The sequence below is a fragment of the Conger conger genome, chromosome 10 (genome assembly GCF_963514075.1).
Source record: "Conger conger chromosome 10, fConCon1.1, whole genome shotgun sequence".
In the NCBI taxonomy this organism is placed as follows: Eukaryota; Metazoa; Chordata; class Actinopteri; order Anguilliformes; family Congridae; genus Conger; species Conger conger.
The window spans coordinates 12,710,031-12,726,020 of record NC_083769.1 but is presented as its reverse complement, the minus strand read 5'-3'; the positions used below and the strand labels follow the sequence as shown (position 1 = coordinate 12,726,020).

At 46.1% G+C, this 15,990-nt stretch overlaps 2 protein-coding genes across 3 annotated transcripts; one reads left to right on the top strand and one right to left on the bottom strand.

Annotated features, from left to right (window-relative positions):
• The first annotated feature begins 768 nt into the window (after positions 1-768).
• LOC133138202 (tubulin alpha-1B chain-like) lies at positions 769-5,747 on the top strand. Of its 2 annotated transcripts, XM_061256756.1 has the most exons (5): positions 776-925; positions 3,400-3,510; positions 3,906-4,128; positions 4,231-4,379; positions 4,492-5,747. In XM_061256756.1, the coding sequence occupies exons 3-5, from the start codon at positions 4,008-4,010 to the stop codon at positions 5,470-5,472; spliced, it is 1,251 nt and encodes a 416-aa protein (XP_061112740.1). In that variant the 5' UTR covers positions 776-925; positions 3,400-3,510; positions 3,906-4,007; the 3' UTR covers positions 5,473-5,747. The 2 variants fall into 2 exon arrangements, with proteins under 2 accessions (XP_061112739.1, XP_061112740.1); XM_061256755.1 differs by lacking the exon at positions 3,400-3,510 and having other exon boundaries at positions 769-925.
• Positions 5,748-8,184: 2,437 nt separating this feature from the next.
• Positions 8,185-15,762, bottom strand: LOC133138674 (melanocyte protein PMEL-like). The gene is made up of 11 exons (XM_061257618.1): positions 15,708-15,762; positions 15,312-15,407; positions 14,535-14,681; positions 13,868-14,008; positions 13,594-13,755; positions 12,914-13,282; positions 12,386-12,676; positions 11,773-11,872; positions 11,056-11,261; positions 8,862-8,949; positions 8,185-8,329 (listed from the first exon to the last, which is right to left on the bottom strand). The coding sequence occupies exons 1-11, from the start codon at positions 15,760-15,762 to the stop codon at positions 8,185-8,187; spliced, it is 1,800 nt and encodes a 599-aa protein (XP_061113602.1).
• Positions 15,763-15,990: the final 228 nt, after the last annotated feature.

Sequence of the window (15,990 nt, the reverse complement as noted above, 5' to 3'; positions counted from 1 at the left end):
TGGCAGGTATCAAACCCACACAAAGGGATCTGTATATCGCCATGGCAGATATCAAACCCACACAAAGGGATCTGTATATCGCCATGGCAGATATCAAACCCACACAAAGGGATCTGTATATCGCCATGGCAGATATCAAACCCACACAAAGGGATCTGTATATCGCCATGGCAGATATCAAACCCACACAAAGGGATCTGTATATTGCCATGGCAGATATCAAACCCACACAAAGGGATCTGTATATTGCCATGGCAGGTATGAAACCCACACAAAGGGATCTGTATATCGCCATGGCAGGGGTCGAGCCCCATGTGCTCTATCCACTCATGAACTCAGCTAACAAAATTTCACTGGTTATTTCTTCGTCAGTTGTGCTAATTAGCAAATAAAAAAATGCTGAGGAGATTTTCCAGCTCTGATTTTATGTAATTCTTTGCAATACAGCACAATAAGAGCAATTTGAACCCTGCAATTCTTTGTGGTATGCATACAATTTCATAATGTGGCTTATGCCATGTCATACTTTTATCTTGAGGAAAGTCCACTGAAATTAAGTGTGCACAGACCTGCAAATATCTTAGTGGATTGTGGTATCTTAACCACAGTTGGCCTGACACAGAAACAAGACAGAAAATAGTCTCCATCCTGGAAATTCCCAATAACACTGTCTTCCTTTTTGTGTTTCCTGTTCCCAAAAGTAATATTTGTGCTGTTGATAACTAAGAGCCAGATGTTCGCCTGAAATACATGGGAGCCCTGCCCTCCCTGCCACACTACAACATTAGCGCGACTCGCGCACGCAGGCGGTAACAATTCTCGGCTGTCTGGAGACGTTAACGTAAATCGGTGTATAAAAAACGGAAACGTCTGTTTTTTTTCATTTGGGTGAATTTTCCTTAGTGAACCGTCGTTGGAAAACATGGTGAGTAACGTGTTTTTTTTTATTATTTTTTTTTTATTACGAATGAATTCGAGAATTATGTCGCTTGTTCATTCACAATGTTGTTCTGCACTTCAAACCGTGTCCCATCATGCTTCAAATCAAGATTCCACTGTAACGTCATTATTCAAGTTTATAGTCAAAGGCAATAACTATACATCCGTGACTATACGTTTAATGTTACAATATTCTCCAAATTGTAATGGATGGTAATGAATGAATGTAATGTGTCGGTGGGGATTGTCGATTGAAATGGAAACTGCGGAACGTCTTATTTAAAAAAACAAAACATTCGGATTGGGGTCGAACATGGTATTTTCAACAAGAACCTAATCATCAATATTGAATCAGTGAATTACATGTACGTAGCACTACCTGCACGTAAAAGGCGTAGGAAAATACAGGACGTGGCCGCTAGGTAATCCATTGATGCAGATTTATTTACAGCACATTTGGGTGGATAGGTTGAACATGCCAAATCGAACATTCTGGATCTCTTCTTGAGTATTCTCCCGCTCAATCGAGAATATGTTTAATATCTTTGTCAGAGGGGGCGGGGGTTGGGGGTTATGCTTGTTCATTTCATGATGCCTCGATTTAGCCGTTAGTGGAATTTAGGGTGCCGTTATATTGGGTTCCTCTAAAACAGATAGCCTTCTTCACGAATTAAACAGAAACAAAAACCTGCACTCCCTCCGCCACGGTCTCGGCTGTCCTGACGCTTGGGTGGGTCCTAAACTGTTCGCTCACTCACGCCACCTCTTGGCGACTGCAAGTCACGCGGGCTGTTGGCTGTTCAATTTGCCGTCACGGTTTAGGACAGGGTGGAGTCGTTTTTTTTTTGCGTCATTTATCCGTTTCAACGGGGAATCCATTTATTAAATTTGTTACTTATTGGCTCATTAATTGGCACCACAGAGTGGAGATGGATCACAGGAAAAGTGGCTTTCATAACCCTGCCGGGTTCACTGCCATTTTGTGTGCTTGACGCTGCCAGCTTGGGTCAGTTTTGGACCATTGGATCAGATCATTGGTCTACAAAAGTCAAAAATGTTTTTTTATCTGTCTCCACAGGAGGCATGAACATAAATACAAGATGGTTGCAGAATAGTTGTTATTTGGTTTAATACTGCCTGAAGACAATGTTAGCAGCTAATAATGGCTTCCCAGTGTCTGCGGTTAAAGTTCCTCATTTCATTTCCCTCCCTCATCAGTGACTAGAACACTAAGCCCAGGGTGTACTCTAGTTGTCATGGAGGTGGAGACGGATATCTAATATCTGGCCAAGCCCCTGTCCCTACCCCCTGCCCACCAATGCCTAATTTCAAATAAGTCACATACATGGTTTTGGGAAGAGGCGAAGAGAGAGAGGAAGAGAGGGAGGGAGGGGGCGACGAGCAGCTGTCTGCCGGACCCTCTGTCAGGCGCAGCTGAAATTGATTCCCTATTCTTATTCGCCGGCCCGAGGCGGCTGTGCCGATCCCTGCTGGGGATTGTAAAGTGACCTCTGTGATAGCTTCGCATCGAATGTCTTTGCCCCATAAAACATGCACTGGCTCTGCAGTGTTCATGGTCTAGTCATCCCACATTATCAGTGTGCCAAGTCATGTGATCACTCCTGCGACGGGGGGTTGTTGGGGAAGAGGCCATTTAATCTATTTGTATTTTGTCACAGAAGCTGCAAATGCAAGTAGGCAACTATTATTATGCGTTAGCATGTGATGCTTATGACTAACTGCATGCAGCATTCAAAGGACACAGGCTGTTCTTGTGCGTCAGCTGACGTTAGCTTAGCAGAGCAAAGCTTCACAATCATTCAGGAATCACCCAAGCAGATACACGACTCCTGTGATGTCCAGACGAGAAAGGGACATCATTATACGCATGCGCTGTTTATAGCATGTAGAGACTGACACAATTTCTGTTTTTAATAAAATAGAAGGAACAATCTGCCAGGATTGAACCCACCCCCCAACTTGTGGGGAGAAGCTTCTGGGGAGAAATGTCGGTCCCCCGCCCTACAGCACCACACAGCCTCCCCGACTAAAGCTTATTTGGCAAAATAGAGCTGTGCGTTAAACAACTTGACAACCTACTAACCTCACAGAGCAGAGGTCACTCTCAAAAGGATGCATGATAGGCCTTGCATGCATTTCTTCACAGACAGCGACTCCTTGCCTCCCCTTTCTCCACCCCCAAATGGTACTGTGTGCTCAGCGCTAAAAGGCGCTGTTGCCTAGCAACACATAAATTGCAATGCTGAGAGCAGTGGGGGATGGGGCGGATGCAGGAGCACGTGCAAATCCCTGGAGGTGAGGGAGGGGGAGAAAGGGGGGGGGGGGTGAGAGAAAGTGTTCCTTCTCTGTCAGACTGCAGCGCTGTGTGCAGGGGCGGTGACCCTCCCTGTAAAAGTGCACATGGCAAAGACCTATTCCTTTTGTAACCCTCTCATCCAGCTCACCAGTCAGGTGCCTTGTCAACCCACGGACTTTAGCCAAGCTAGGCTGAAGGCTAATGAGACAAGACATCAGTGAGACTCTTAATTGCAATGGTCATTATAATAATGGGTAAGAAAGGCAGTTTTCTTTTAAAAATAATTACATTTCTCAGCTCCAAAGACAAATGTTTGTTGACAGATGGAAAAGGGGACAACTTCCCACTTAAATGACTCTTTCCACCCTTTGCATGAAGGAACAGCTTTGCTGTTTCCTGAGTCACACCTTTTCAGTGTTATTCTGCAGCAGTCAAAACACCTTGTAATTTTTAAGTTTTATTTTTATCCGCTACCTTTCAGACACAGGGTATGTAATTCTCCAAAGTCATGAGGAAATTCAATAGACGCACATGGTGCTGAACTGTTTGAGTACTCTCAGCAGGATAAATGGTAAAATTTATTCAGAAAAGTAAATAACAGTTATTTTGCAAAATCTGACAATTGGCCTTTCCCCTCCCCTCTCCACAGCGTGAGTGCATCTCCATCCACGTGGGCCAGGCTGGTGTCCAGATTGGCAATGCATGCTGGGAGCTCTATTGCCTGGAGCACGGCATCCAGCAAAATGGGCAGATGCCCAGTGATAAGACCATTGGAGGAGGGGACGACTCCTTCAACACCTTCTTCAGTGAGACGGGAGCAGGCAAGCACGTCCCCAGGGCTGTGTTTGTGGATCTGGAGCCTGCAGTCATTGGTAAGCTTCGGGTTCATTCTTTGACTGCTTTGCCCTCTCCTGAAACTCTGATCCTCTTGTCTCTTAGACCTCTAACTCCCGTGTCTCTGTCCGTCTCCCCAGATGAGGTGCGCACTGGGACTTACCGCCAGCTGTTCCACCCTGAGCAGCTCATCACTGGAAAAGAAGATGCTGCCAACAACTACGCTCGCGGCCACTACACCATCGGCAAAGAGATCATCGACCTGGTGCTGGACAGGATCCGTAAACTGGTGGGTATCTGTCTGAGCCCTGTGAGACTGGAGGGCCGTATATATGCAGGCCTTGCGTGTTGAGCCATACCAGGTCTTCTCCAGCAGTAATGTGGCTCCACTCTCTCCCCAGGCGGACCAGTGCACAGGCCTGCAGGGCTTCCTGGTCTTCCATAGCTTTGGAGGAGGTACTGGCTCTGGTTTCACCTCCCTGCTGATGGAACGCCTGTCCGTTGACTACGGCAAGAAGTCCAAGCTGGAGTTCTCCATCTACCCAGCTCCCCAGGTGTCCACAGCTGTGGTGGAGCCCTACAACTCCATCCTGACCACCCACACCACCTTAGAGCACTCTGACTGCGCCTTCATGGTCGACAACGAGGCCATCTATGACATCTGCCGTAGAAACCTCGATATCGAGCGCCCCACCTACACCAACCTCAACAGGCTCATTAGCCAGATTGTATCTTCCATCACAGCCTCCCTACGATTCGATGGTGCCCTCAATGTTGATCTGACAGAGTTCCAGACCAACTTGGTGCCCTATCCCCGAATCCACTTCCCTCTGGCTACCTATGCCCCAGTGATCTCTGCTGAGAAGGCTTACCATGAGCAGCTTTCTGTGGCTGAGATCACCAATGCCTGCTTTGAGCCAGCCAATCAGATGGTGAAATGCGATCCCCGTCACGGCAAGTACATGGCCTGCTGCCTGTTGTACCGTGGTGACGTGGTGCCCAAAGACGTAAACGCCGCCATCGCCACCATCAAGACCAAACGCACCATCCAGTTTGTGGACTGGTGCCCCACTGGTTTCAAGGTTGGCATCAACTACCAGCCGCCCACCGTGGTTCCTGGTGGAGACCTGGCCAAGGTGCAGAGAGCGGTGTGCATGCTGAGCAACACCACCGCTATCGCCGAGGCCTGGGCCCGCCTGGACCACAAGTTCGATCTGATGTACGCCAAGCGCGCCTTCGTGCACTGGTACGTGGGAGAGGGCATGGAGGAGGGAGAGTTCTCCGAGGCCAGAGAAGACATGGCCGCCCTGGAGAAGGATTATGAGGAGGTGGGGGTTGACTCCATCGAAGGCGAAGGAGAAGAGGAGGGAGAGGAGTACTAAAGGTGATTGGCCATCCACTCAGTTACTGTAGAATGCTTATCATCAGTCAAAGTTTTATGTCCTATTCATATTCTGTTTATTATTGTGGAGGAAATGTTTGTGTAGTAATTCACACTTCAAGGGGTAGTTGTCTCATTTAGAAATGTGCTGTGAATAAGTCATTTGATTATTTGTTCACATTGTCAAATCTGAGATCATTGTTTATTTTGAAAAATCTTGCCAATTTATCTTTTTGACTGTGATATGTAGGCTAATAAAAAAGGTTATTGATTCGGTGTGCATCTCCCTAGTCTCATCATTAATATTCACAATATGGCTGATGTTCATACCAATTTGCTACAAGCAAGTATTGACCAGCTGGGAAACATGAACAGCATGCAAACTATTTGAAAAAGTTATTTTTAAATTTGGCATAAAACAAAGGTCTGAATCGTCCACAGTTTTAGCCTCTGATTTGGGTAATATATCAGATGTTCTTTGATTGTCCATGAGCGCCTGAAATCACTTTCTGCTCTGCTTTGCTTTCTTATTCTGCCCCCTGTGAACTGCAGAACCACCAATGTTCCACACTCCCCTGTATAAATCATGCAGAACCACCAATGTTCCACACTCCCCTGTATAAATCATGCAGAACCACCAATGTTCCACACTCCCCTATATAAATCCTACAGAACCACAAATGTTCCACACTCCCCTGTATAAATCATGCAGAACCACCAATGTTCCACACTCCCCTAACACAAACACACATTTGCTGCTGAACAATAAAATAAAATATTTTGTGATTAGGAGTGCTAAATGTAACACTTACACTCTTCTTTGTTACAATGGGTGAGTGACTAGCACACAAGCAAATAATCACGTGAAAAGCACTGCAGTTATGAATCAACAAAGGGAATAAACTGAACTTATTAATGGCAGCATATGCAGTAAAATACTTCAGCATGGAAAAAATTAGGACTTGGGTGTTCGGCTAGCTGGTAAGACCACTTACAACATGGTTAGCTAACTCACTAGCTCTGAAACCCACCACTCCAAAGCAGCAAATACATAATTCTATTTGCTGATGTCATTACTTACTCCAGTTAGAAAATTGTAAAGTTGTGATCCTGGTGTGGCACTGTGATTTCTGATGATAACTACGAGCCAGAGATTAGTCCACTTGGTAAATGGTTGGCATTTATATAGCACCTTTAGCCAAAGCGCTGTACAATTGATGCTTCTCATTCACCCATTCATACACACACTCACACACCAACGGCAATTGGCTGCCGTGCAAGGCGCCGACCAGCTCGTCAGGAGCATTTGGGGGTTAGGTGTCTTGCTCAGGGACACTTCGACACAGTCCGGGCAGGGGATCGAACTGGCAACCCTCCGACTGCCAGACGCCTGCTCTTACTGCCTGAGCCATGTCGCCCCACTTCACTTCAGTCTGCAAACAAAGCAGGCCTACTCAGGTGTCAGCTAAGGTCAATTCAGCAAAGTTGACGTTTCACTTTTATACAGGGGCATTATATTACCAGGATGGCATGTGCTAGACTACAGCAAAAATAACAGAAAATATATATTTAAAAATAATCAACCATCGTTTTCACGGCTCCGTAAAATTAAATCAAAAGATACTTCCGCCAGTATGGCGGCAGTTTCGCATTTGATAAGGTGCTTCCTCTTGTGACTAAAGTAAGGGAAATCGATACAGACAGCATTCAACAACGCCATAAACCATACTTAGAGAATCTGCAGCAATGGCGAGACATGCAACACAAAAAATAAAATTGCAAAGAAAAATGTTCAGCCGAAGGTTAGACTCCATATAGATGCTGTATCTGTAACTGTAGTCTAAATATTGGAATTTAATGATTTCTTATAGCTGGAAATTGTATGTTTTATAACCCGTAACTGATTTTCCAAATGTACACTATTGCATTTATAAATACCAGTAAATGATGCATAACAATTGCATTAATAACACCAAAAAGTTGACTTTTATTAGAAAAAGTATTCCTGGACAGAACACACAAAAGAGCAAGCTGTGCTTTTTTAATGAAGTGATAATAAAAAACAATTGCACTATTATGTCCTGTCACTTTTATATAAAAGCTATAGACTATAGAAGTATACAGGCATAAATCAGGAGGAAAACACAAAGCTGCCTTTTCTCTGTAAACCAGTCTGATTCATAGATCTATATTCTTGGGTCACTGATGGTTTGTAATGTTTGCAACATTTTATCATATTAAAAACTGGGCAAGGATCTCACAATAACAGAAATCACTTTCATTGATCTGGCCAGAAACCCTATTTTATGGGATCTGGAGATGCATTTCAAATGTTGAATCTCTTCTGTTAAAAAGGGAATGAGATTCAACATTATATAATATTGGGAGGCATATTTGGCAGTTGAGTGCAATTGTGTGTGTGCGTGCCTGTGTGAGCGTGCGCGTGTGTGTGTCTGTGTTGGCGTGTAGGTGTGCTGTGTGTGTGGGTGTCTCTGTATCTCTATATTTATGTGTGTTTATGTGCATGTCTCTGTGTGTATATGTGTGTGCCTGAGTGTGGGTGTATATGTGTTTATGTCCGAGGGAATGAGTGTGCGTTAGTGTGTGTGTGTGTGTATGTGTGTGTTTATGTGCGTGGGAATGGGTGTGCAGTGTGTGTGTATGTGTGTTTATGTGTGTGTCCATCTCTACATTCTCATCAAGAGTACAGTGTTCAGTCTGGAAGGAGAGGACGGCTCTTCCCTCTGGCAGCGAAGCCGGCCTGCAGGCTCTCTGTCTGAGGAGCAGCACAGGCCTGCCTGCTCAGTGTGGGCTCCGCAGCGGGGTCCTCTCTCAGTGGATGGTAGTCCTTTATGTACCTGTTCAAAATTATTTCAGAGTTTTCCTTTATTTTAGCTCCGTACCATGAATTGTAACTTCCCAAGACCGCTGAATTATTCAGTCAGTGGTGATTCCTGTAAACTGATATTTGGTATTTTTAAGATCTTGATTTCATTGGTTTGTGTAATTGACTTCTGTAATTGTCATATGTACATTTATAAATGATCTTTGAATCATAAATTGTAAGCAGTGCTGCTCTGAAAAAGAGATCTGGGATGAGTAGGAACTCCCTGCTGAAATAAAGGTTAATGAAATGTGTCCTGATTCAGGGAACAGCTCAATGGGCAGCAAGATAGTGTGTGTGTGTGTGTGTGTGTGAGTGTGTGTGTGTGCGTGTGTGTGTGTGAGTGCGTGTGCGTGTGTGTGTGAGTGTGTGTGTGCGTGTGTGTGTGCGTGTGTGTGAGTGTGTGAGTGTGTGTGCTTGTGTGTGTGTGTGTGTGTGTGTGTGTGTGTGAGTGTGTGTGTGTGTGTGTGTTTGTGTGTGTGCATACGCGTGTGTGTGGATCTCACCTGTAGGTGAAAGCCACAGCACATATGGCAATCCCCAGGATCATCAGGCCCAGTGCAGTTGCCACAACAGCAATGTTGAAGCCAGATGCTATGACACAACCACACACACACAGAGTCTGAACTGAGCATGCTCAGTTACTGCACAACTCTGATCTCTAGGTGGTGTCAACTTAAGGGGCAAGCCCCCAGGTGTCATTTTAATTAATGACACTAATACACACCATCTATTTACATAGTTTGCTCCTCTATTTCAAAAATAATTGATGACATTGATAAATACAATATAATGATAAATTGATTTGGTTACTCATATATGGTTACTTCACTTGATATAGAAGGCAATAGCCAGATTTTGCGACAAAGTACATAAAACCAAAAACTCACACACACCCACACACACACATGTGCATGCACACACAGGCACACATACAGTACATGCACACAAACATGCATAGGTACACACATATACTGTATGCACACGCGCTCACATACACACACATACACGCACCTGCACGCAAGTGCACACATGCATATATACTGCACATACACACACACACAAACATGCATACACAAATACACACTCGTACACACACATGCATGTATACTGTACACACAAATACACACACACAAATGCATACATGCACATGCGCACACACATGCATGTACACTGTACACACACAAATACAAACACACACACACAAATGTATACATGCACATGTGCACACACACTTGTACAGTACCATTAACTATGTTATCAGTCCCGCCCCTAGTACCAGCTTAGATGTGTCCCCAACTAAGTGCAAAGAATGTTTTTTATTTTTCATTAGCAAAGTTGAGGACATCAAGATGAACATTTTTCCCACCTCACGTGACCTAGCTGTTCTCACTGGTCTGCCTATCTGACTTTGACTGTTTCCAGCCTATCACGCTACCTTCCCTGATAGAGACTGTTTCTTCTATGAAATCTGCAACCTGCCCCCTTGATATTGTCCCCACTGCTCTCCTGAAACATTTCATGGATGTAGCTGGTCCTAGCATCCTTTCTATAATTAACAGCTGTCTGGCCACTGGCAGTGTTCCAACCTTCTTCAAGCACGCAGTGGTCCAGCCCCTCCTGAAAAAAAACAACTTAGACCTCACCTAGTAACTACAGACCAATCTCTAAACTTCCATTTTTGTGAAAGGTTCTTGAAAAGGTCATTATCTGTCAATTGCTGCCCTACCTACACCAAAATAACATCTTGGAAAGATTTCAGTCAGGTTTTACGGCCCACCATAATACAGTCTGCCTTGTTGAAAGCGTCCAATGACGGGGTGTCTCGGTGGCGCGGCCTGCAGAGCACTGACCGCATGCTCATTGTGAGCCGCGACGTCAATGGTTCGAATTCGACCGTCTGACAATTTGTCGCATGTCTTTCCCTCTCTCTTGCCCCCATTCTTCCTGTCTCTATATACTGTCCAATAAAGCTGAAAAAAGGCCTAAAAAATATCTTTAAAAAAAAAAGAAAGTGTCCAATGACCTGCTCCTCTCTATCGATTCCAGTGACGGTGCCATCTTGATTCTTCTTGAACACACAGTGGATCATGACATTTTAATTGACCTTCTCCAGTACGGGGTTGGTGTTAGTGGCACTGCCTTGACCTGGTTCACATCCTACCATAGCGATAGAAGTTTCTCTGTCAACTTTAGCAATTTCTCCTCTCCCCCAGCAAGTCTCTCCTGCGGGGTCCCACAGGGTTCCATCCTCGGTCCCATTCTGTTCTCTGTTTACATGCTGGTAAAATTATTCAAAAGTACAACATTTCCTTCCTTTGCTATGGGGCTCCGGGTTGTCCCGAGAGCTAAGTTTAAGCTCAGGGGTGGCCGTGCCTTAACTGTTGCAGCCCCTAGACTGTGGAATAGCATCCCCCTCTCGATCAGATCTGCCCCCTCCATTAATTTCTTCAAGTCAAGTTTTGTCATGCTGTACCTGTGTGCTGTTTGTATTGCTGCTTATGTAGGTGTTTTTGCTTTTAGTCTTTTTTTTATTGTGATTTTTAACTATGATTTTACTGCCTGCTCTGATTGTACAGCACTTTGGTCAACGTGAGTTGTTTTAAATGTGCTTTAGAAATAAATTTGATTTGATTTGATTTGATGCATGTATACTGTACACACACACACACAAATACACAAACACACACTCTTACTCACCCACGGTCAAGCTGACCCTGGCGCTAGCGAGAGCCAGACTGACATCGTCGGTCACGGACACGATGACGCAGAAAATGCCAGAGCCGTTGAAGGACTGCCGCAGGACCAGCTGGCATCCCGCGGATGGCGGCACTGATTGGCATGTGCTGTGTGCCGGCACGGTGCAGCCGGCGTCTAGCACAACCCAGCACACCTGGGTCGGCTGGCTGGCGAAGAGGAGAAAGGTCCCAAACATCACATTTCAAACATCTCACGCACACCACCATGCATTCTGCTCCTGCCAAACGGCTGAAGCTAACCAGGTGCGGGCTTGCTTAAGTTGCTGCTGGAAGTAGTGTTGGTGGGCCAGCAGGGGGTGATCTTCCCTCTGGTCAAATAAACCCCTTTGCCCCAGCGCAGTCATGGAAACACTGTGCTGTAGAAGATGCTGTCTTTCTGATGAGATGTTAAACCAAGGTCCTGACTCTCCACCTTAGCTGACGTGTGGTGAGCATTCTGGCACAAAATGGCTGCTGTTGCATCACTAATGTGGGTGCTGCACATTGGTGGTGGTTGAGGCGAGTTCCCCCTTATCACTGTGAAGCCCTTTGAGTGTGAGAAAACCGCTATATAAAAGTAAGCATCAACTGTATCTATCTCACTGGTTGGCCCATATTAGAAACTCCCAAAGCTTTCTGGGAGGTAGAGTTTCACTGCTATCGTGGCATGAGTACTCACCGTCCCTCACAGGTGACTGTCAGATCCACTGCCTTTTGCGGCACCTCAGTTGCCATGATGACATTGTCCACTTGGACTATCTTCACATTCTCAATGCCCGCTGAACATAAAGAAAGAGAGAGAGGTATCAATTCAGAGAAAGGAGGAGAGAGTGGTGAGAAAGAAAGAACAGAGAGGGAAAGAAAAGAGAAATAGAGAAAGAGACACACTGGGCCTATTCCAAACACATATTCTTCTCCTATTTTTCCTTTTCTTTTCTGAAAAGAGGTAAAGATGAGGAGTGGAATGGAATGCCCTGTCAGTTTGAAGCCACGCCGGTTACAGACGTGGCAGACAGGGAGAGGAGGATCCACAGGTCAATCATTTATACGCCAGGCTTTCCGAGAAAACACTTCTGCAAAGGATGCGCTGATGTTTTCTTGCTCAATTGACAGATTGGGAGTTCCAAACTCGTTTAGCTCATAGAAGGAACATTTAAGGGGTTAGAATGTCCTTAAAGATGACAGATCAATTTCTGGGTCAGGAGCAAGGAAAGGAAAAAATTTGAGAAAACTTAGCAATGTGAATGAGCCTACAGAGAGGGAATAATAAGGAAGTGATAGAGGGAACTCACGGACGATGTTCAGGTTCGCGGAGAAGGAGCCATAGCGGTAAATGGCACAGTCTGTGGGGGCTTGCCGTGTGCTCACCATCACAGATACCTCAGCTCCCGCCATGGTCCGGCCCCCCTCCATCACCACCCTCTGGGAGGGGTCCCCTGCTGATCCCATGGCCCCTAAAACTGCCACATTAGCGGCTTCAGCCATGTTAGAGGCTTCAGCCATGTTAGTGGTTTCAGCCATGTTAGCGGCTTCAGCCATGTTAGTGGTTTCAGCCATGTTAGTGGTTTCAGCCACATTAGCGGCTTCAGCCATGTTAGAGGCTTCAGCCATGTTAGTGGTTTCAGCCATGTTAGTGGTTTCAGCCATGTTAGCGGCTTCAGCCATGTTAGTGGTTTCAGCCATGTTAGTGGTTTCAGTGGTTATCATAAAAACATGAAATCCTATGAGAATTAACTACATCAATGGTGCATGCGCATGGCTCCGATCTGTCAGTGTTAAAGCAGTGCACGAGTGTGTCTCGAGGATGAGGGGCAGCTCACCAGCCGTGCCCCTCCCTGCAGGGGGCTGGCGGGTAGCGGAGGTGCCCGGGGCCGGGGTGGCGTTGGGGGCAGTTGGGACGTTGGCGGCGGGGGTGACGCAGCCCGGGTTGGGGATTGCGGCCTGCAGGACCAGCCGGGGCTGGTAGGACCCTGCGGAGGTGTAGGTGTGGGTGCCGGTGAGCTCGCGGGAGATCAGCGTGCCGCTGCTATCGCCAAAGTCCCAGGTGAGGGTGATGTCGGCGTCGCTCAGGTACCAGCTGGGGTCGTGCAGGCTGACGCTGAAGGTGACCGCGCGGTTCTGCACGAACGTCTGGTCAGCCACGTTCACGTCGTTCACCTGGGAGAGTGATATGGCAAATGGGATTTGGTCTGGAGAGGGAGAGAGAGAGAGACTTTCTGTAAATACTGTGTCTAAAATATTCTTCACCAATTGAAAACGCATTAAAAATCAATAATGAAATAAGATCCCGGAAGGCTTGGACTCTGTGTGAGTGACTGGGACTTGGAAGATTGGCAGTTCAAGGCCCTTAACCCCGCATTGCTCCGGGGGGGATTGTCCCCTGCTTAGGCTAATCAACTGTAAGTCACTTTGGATAAAAGCGTGAGCTAAATAACCAACTATTATTTAGCAAATTATTAAAGACCCATTTTTATTATTGCGACTGCAGCCTCTTGCCTACCCGTGATGGAGAACTGTGTGCAGGCGTATCCCAGGGGAATGAACTTCTCTTTGCTACGGAGGTGGTAGATGACAACCTCCATGTTGTAGGAGCCCAGGGGCACATCATCCGTGCCGACGGTCAGAGAGGAAGAGGGCCCATCCGCAACCTGCCAGTACTGTCCTAGGAGCCATGGTAACACACAAAAAAATGTGAGAGCACCGCTTTAGAGAGTACCTTCTTGAATAATGCAAGGCCCGCAGCCACCAACGAGCAGAAACGTCAGGAATCATACCCCGTGTCTTCCACACATACACGTAGTGCGGTTTCTTGCCAGAGGCGGTGTTGAAGGGAGTCCCGTCTGGAAAGACGCCGTTCCAGTCGTCTGAAGTGTCCGTCTCTGGATACACGGCCTGAGACTGCCGATGGCGGGTACCTGGGGCAGTGACAGGAAGGCCTGAGAACACTCCTCTGTGCCAGTGGGACCCTCAATTTACACAAGGCACTGCCAGCTTTAACCACCAGGTGGCATGAAATCTTCAATCACAAACGGCTGGCTCAAGAGGTTTCATTGTTCTGAGAAGATGTCCAGGAAACCTCATACGCAATATAAAAATGTCAACATTAACGGGGGATGGCTCAGCTTACCCAACTACCACAGACCTAGGTGCCACTCAAGAATACTCAACTATCACACACCTACACACCACACAAGAATACCAAACCACCACACAACCACCTGCCACACAAGAATACCAAACCACCACACACCCACATGCCACACAAGAATACCAAACCACCACACACCCACATGCCACACAAGAATGCCCAACTACCATCAACCTCCATGCCACACAAGTATACGAAACAACCACACACCTACATGCCAAACAAGAATATCCAACAACCACAGACTTACATTCCACGCAAGAATTCCCAGATGCAGCTAGAGGAAGACCCACCATTAAGCTCTGCGTTTTCTGCCCACACCACGCGGCCATCAGCCGACACCGCCTGGCTTGGCGGGAAGCGGATCTCGATGCTGAAGGTTGTCTTTGCACCGGTCAGCGTGGGCGCATCGTTGCTAACGGCAAACGTCACGTCACCACCTGGTTGGCATGGCAGCGCAGTGACAGGTCAGGTCAGGGGGAAGCTACAGCAGCGTGACTTCAAGGCAAGGTCTGAGTGACAGAGAACAGACATGCCCCTGCAAGAAATCTAAACGCTTGAATCTAAATATCCCTCACTTTGTAAATGTGTAAATGTTGTAAATGTGTACTTTGGAAAAATAATCAGAAAGTCGGCGTAAACTGTGTTTTCCAATAAAGGGAAGCATTGCAACATATTGAAAACTATTCAATTCAAAATATTATGAAACATGCATATTCAGTTGCTGTAAAGGTTGACTGCAGACAGAGCACTACTTGGACAGGACTCATTTCTACACTGGAGGTTAGGTCATTTTGTGTATCACAGACGTACCCAATGATATTAATCCTGTCGGAATACTGCTTATGGTGTAAATGGTGATGCTCTCAACTGTTTCGGGCATGATTTTGGTCAGAAAACAGTAAGGCCTGTTTTAGGTATGTCAAAATGACATATGACTGTGATGCTTTCTATTTGTATGTAGCTGTCTGTAGAGGTTGCATTTACAGTAAGTGTGCATATAAACAGTAACACAAGAGATAAGGCTAAGCCTCAATAGGTAATGCAAAGTCAGTAGGTATCGCATTGACCTTTCCAGATGTTTCTGTTCCGGGGGTCCCCATCTTTCCATATGGGGTACATCTGGGAATTCCAGGAGCGGTATTGTATAAAGCGGATTCTGGACTCTGGAATAGAAAGTCGAGAGAGATATACAGACAGACAGATATACAGTATATATGGGAAAGAGAAAGATAAAATATTCTGTCTCTCTCTTAAAGTTAAACTACTGATCTGGCATTACAAAGAACAGATAATTGTCAACCTGTCAAATGTGAGAACTGAAAAAAATGGGTGTGCATTAATTGCATTTATGGAATTCTGACACAATAAGCATTTTGAACTTGGACAGACTTTTTACACTTATAGAGACACACAAACATACACACACACACACACACACACACACTTGCACACCCCTGACTTACTTGCTACTGCTGAAGAAAGCACTGCCAGTAGGAATGCCGCCAGAATCTTCCTCATTGTGTGTGTGTGTGCGTGTGTGCGCGTGTGTGCGCGTGTGTGTCCCTCTGCTCCTTGAGCCCACAGAGTGAGGCACTGCTCCCTCACTTTCAGGGCACTGCTAGGGGAGCGAAGTCCAGCTCCTTCTTAACTGGACACCATTGGCCGTATTAACATAACCCCTCCTCTCATTGCTAATATTACATTACTACTCCACCACACACGCACACACACAAATATGCACCTGCA